The sequence below is a fragment of the Trypanosoma rangeli genome (genome assembly GCF_003719475.1).
Source record: "Trypanosoma rangeli strain AM80 chromosome Unknown Tra_15.4_contig_00843, whole genome shotgun sequence".
Taxonomy (NCBI): domain Eukaryota; phylum Euglenozoa; class Kinetoplastea; order Trypanosomatida; family Trypanosomatidae; genus Trypanosoma; species Trypanosoma rangeli.
The window spans coordinates 15-3,147 of NW_021706609.1; the positions used below are offsets into that span (position 1 = coordinate 15).

Consider the following 3,133-nt stretch of genomic DNA (forward strand, 5'->3'; position numbering starts at 1 on the left):
AGGGACGCGTTCCACCACACAGAGTCTTCGACCTCTTGCTGGAGCTTACACACAGCTATTATTTATTTAATTTGTTGTTCGGAAGGCCCGGCAGACAAGAGTGACAGCAATGCGCCCGTCCCTACTTGCTACGGTGCCCTTGTTGTTGTTGCTGCTGATGTGCTGCGCCACGGGCCGCCTCACCGCTGCCAGGCACTGATGCATGTTCAACGAGATAATGGCGAGGAGCGACTCACGCCCAGTCAAGATGGTGCAGGAGTTACCCCCGAAAGGGCCAGAGTGCCTGGCGAGCGTACACCGCCTCTACAGGAGCGGAGGGGACGGGGGAGTAGGAGCCTGTCCGCATCGTGGTGTCCAAGCTGGACCTGGACGACCCAGACAAGTACTGCACTCAAGAAGGAGAGCAGCGTCCAACGTTTCTGGGCTACGCTGGCGAGTGCCTGGAGGACGGCGTCCTCGCCAGTCAGAAAAAGGCTGAGCTGCTCCAAACTATCCTCTCATCCGCCATCAAGTTGCACTCGGAGTGCCTCCTCGTGCAGCGCGTGAAGACTCCGTTGGTTGTGCTCGAATCCATCCGTCAAACGCAGTGCAGACATTTCACCGTGCCTGCGGAACACCACACAGAAGAGGTTCAGGGCGCAGACACATTGCTCTATTTGGCTGCTGGGACGTCTGCAATCTTCGCCGTTCCATACGTCACGGTCAATAAGAACGACCGTCGGCGCCATGAATTTTTATCTTTCTGGCGGTTTCCACCTGTGGTTCGCTGTCCGCGTCGCTGCACACGAACTCGCGCATGTGCTTGGGTTCGGCTACCAACAGATGGAGGCCAAGAGTGTGGTGCGCACTCTCACCACTGGGGGGCTATGCGGCAAAGTTGGGGACGGTGCTCTCCACGCTTACAAAGGAGAAGTCGCAGGAGCACTTCAACTGCAGCAGCCTTGAGGGCATGCCCCTGAGGGACGAATACGACGATGCATCACGGCTGTACTCATACTGGGTTCGGTGGAACGCGAAGGACGAACTGATTGGCCCCACGGTTGCCACTGGTGCTGGCTTCTACACCGCGCTGACGATGGCCGCGTTTGAGGATATGGGCTTTTACAAGGCGAACTTCAGCACGGCGGAGACGATGCGCTGGAGCAAAAACGTCGGATGCGAGTTTGTCAATGAAAAGCAGTGCGGGCCGGACGACCACACCAAGTTTCCCGCAATGTTCTTTTAGAATAACTACAGTGACACCATGTCGTACTGCACAGGCGACCACGTTGGCTTGGGCCAATGCAGTTTTTCGTGAACGACAAGTGCCTTTTCATCCGCTCGTCACCTTTTGGTTCATGCCGCAATGAGGAAAACACAGCCCTGCACGGGGGCCGCCTGGGTGCAGGCTCATGGTGTCTCGACTGGAGTCGCTCAAGGTGAACGTGGAGACGTATGACCCGGAGCCCAGGGCGGTTGTGCTGTGGCCGCCGTCTGCGCGGAGGTGGCGTGTGCCAGGGGTTCGTTCAGGGTCCGTTACATCGGCGACAGTGACTGGTACGACTGCCCTGAGGGCAGCTTTCTCTCAGGTGTGGGCACTTCCGTTAACTTTGCGAGCAGCAAGATCAGGTGCCCCAAGTACGACGAGGTGTGCACCATCACTCCCGCCGGCAGGAGTGGTGTCACGCGCCACCCGAGCGACGATGACGAGTTGTGGGCACTGGGGACGATTACCCCTCACATGCACTGCACCGTGAGTCCCGACGTCGGCAAGGACTTCGTGAACGCAGGCGCCCCGAGCTGCTCCGCCCCGAAGGAACTGAGCCGAAGACGAAGTGAGAAAGAAAAGGACCAACGGGGGTGGAGAGAAAAAAGTGAGCGCTAACGTGCCATCGCCTGGGGAGCACACGGATGGTACTGCCGCCACTGACCTTCGCTCCTGTGCAGTGTTGTTACTTGCGGTGGCTACGGGCATTGCGGCCCTGATGTCTCGCTAGGAAGCTGCCACGAGCACGGCGTGCACAAGGGCTTCGACGTGCCTCATGCGTTACAGAACTTGAAACCTTTGCTTTGTGCAGCATGCACTTTGAGGGTGGGAGGAGGACGTGCACCGTTTTTTCCTCAGATGATGACCCCATTGTACGGACGTCGCCCCATTCCCCGCTCGCACACCGCTGTTTGCAGCCGCAATTAATACCTTGTGGATGAACCGTGTTGTTGTTTTAATATGTTTTTAATGTTTATTTGGGGGGGCTCTCTTTTTGTTTGTTGCTCGGGGAGTATTGGCGGCGGCGCGGCAGAAGGGGTTCCTCTGCGGAGGGAAACGTGAATGGGGGACGCGCCTCAGTTGGATCCATCTCTTTGCTTTTTTTGTATGCTTTGCTTTGGGGGGCGTGGGCGTATGACGAGGGGATGCGTTTCCTGTGCGTGTCCGCCGCGGCCCCGCACCCATTAAAAAAGAGAAATATACCTTTGCATGTGTGTGTGTGTGTGTGTGTGGAGGACGGGACGACTGCGCGGAAATGGAGATGCGAGGGCCGTCGTCGTTTTGGCTCGCGGTCTCTTTTTTATAGTTCCCCTTCTGAAATTTTCATTTTTGCAACTGCACCCACCCTTCCCTTTTCCTTCTTCTGCTGCGGACAAGCTCTGTGCTACTAATACAGTTATTTGCAACAATCCAACACTCGCACACACACACTCACCTCACGCCATGCGCCGTCGAGTTCACGCCACGCAGTTTCTTTCACTGGCGGTGTTCCTACTGCTGTTAATGTACGGCGCCGGTGGGTGCCTCGCCGCCGCGCACCGCCGTGCCTTCGACGAGGTGTTGTGGGGGAACGGCCGGCCACCGACCGCGATGGTGCGTGAGCTGCCGCGCAAGGGGCAGGGCGCGACGCAGGCGTACACCGTCGCCACAGCAGGGGAGGAAAACAGTGGCTGGGCGCCCATCCGCATCGCGGTGTCCACGGAGGATTTGACGGACCCCAGTAAGCACTGCATGGAAGAAGGGGAAATGAAACCAGACTTCAGGGGACAGGATTCAGAGTGCTGGAAGGAGGATGTTTTGACCGCGGAGATGACAAAAGCCTTGGTGGAGGAGACTGTTCTTGTGGCCATCAAATTGCACGCGGAGCGTTTGCTCGTTCAGCGCATG

General features: G+C 57.7%; 3 protein-coding genes across 3 annotated transcripts, besides 2 other annotated features; all 3 read left to right on the forward strand.

The window, feature by feature from the left end:
• Positions 1–796: 796 nt before the first annotated feature.
• On the forward strand, positions 797–1,225 carry TraAM80_10223 (putative surface protease GP63; the record flags this gene model as incomplete). The annotated part of the gene is made up of 1 exon (XM_029386861.1): positions 797–1,225. The coding sequence occupies one exon, from the start codon at positions 797–799 to the stop codon at positions 1,223–1,225; it is 429 nt and encodes a 142-aa protein (XP_029233259.1).
• A 166-nt stretch (positions 1,226–1,391) lies between these two features.
• Positions 1,392–1,736, forward strand: TraAM80_10224 (uncharacterized protein; the record flags this gene model as incomplete). Its single annotated transcript, XM_029386862.1, has 1 exon — positions 1,392–1,736. One exon carries the CDS (start codon positions 1,392–1,394, stop codon positions 1,734–1,736), a length of 345 nt encoding a protein of 114 aa, XP_029233260.1.
• A 602-nt stretch (positions 1,737–2,338) lies between these two features.
• Positions 2,339–2,366: a microsatellite.
• A 90-nt stretch (positions 2,367–2,456) lies between these two features.
• Positions 2,457–2,478: a microsatellite.
• Positions 2,479–2,689: 211 nt separating this feature from the next.
• On the forward strand, positions 2,690–3,133 carry TraAM80_10225 (surface protease GP63; the record flags this gene model as incomplete). Its single annotated transcript, XM_029386863.1, has 1 exon — positions 2,690–3,133. A coding segment is annotated over one exon (444 nt), but the record flags the coding sequence as incomplete, so codon positions are not given.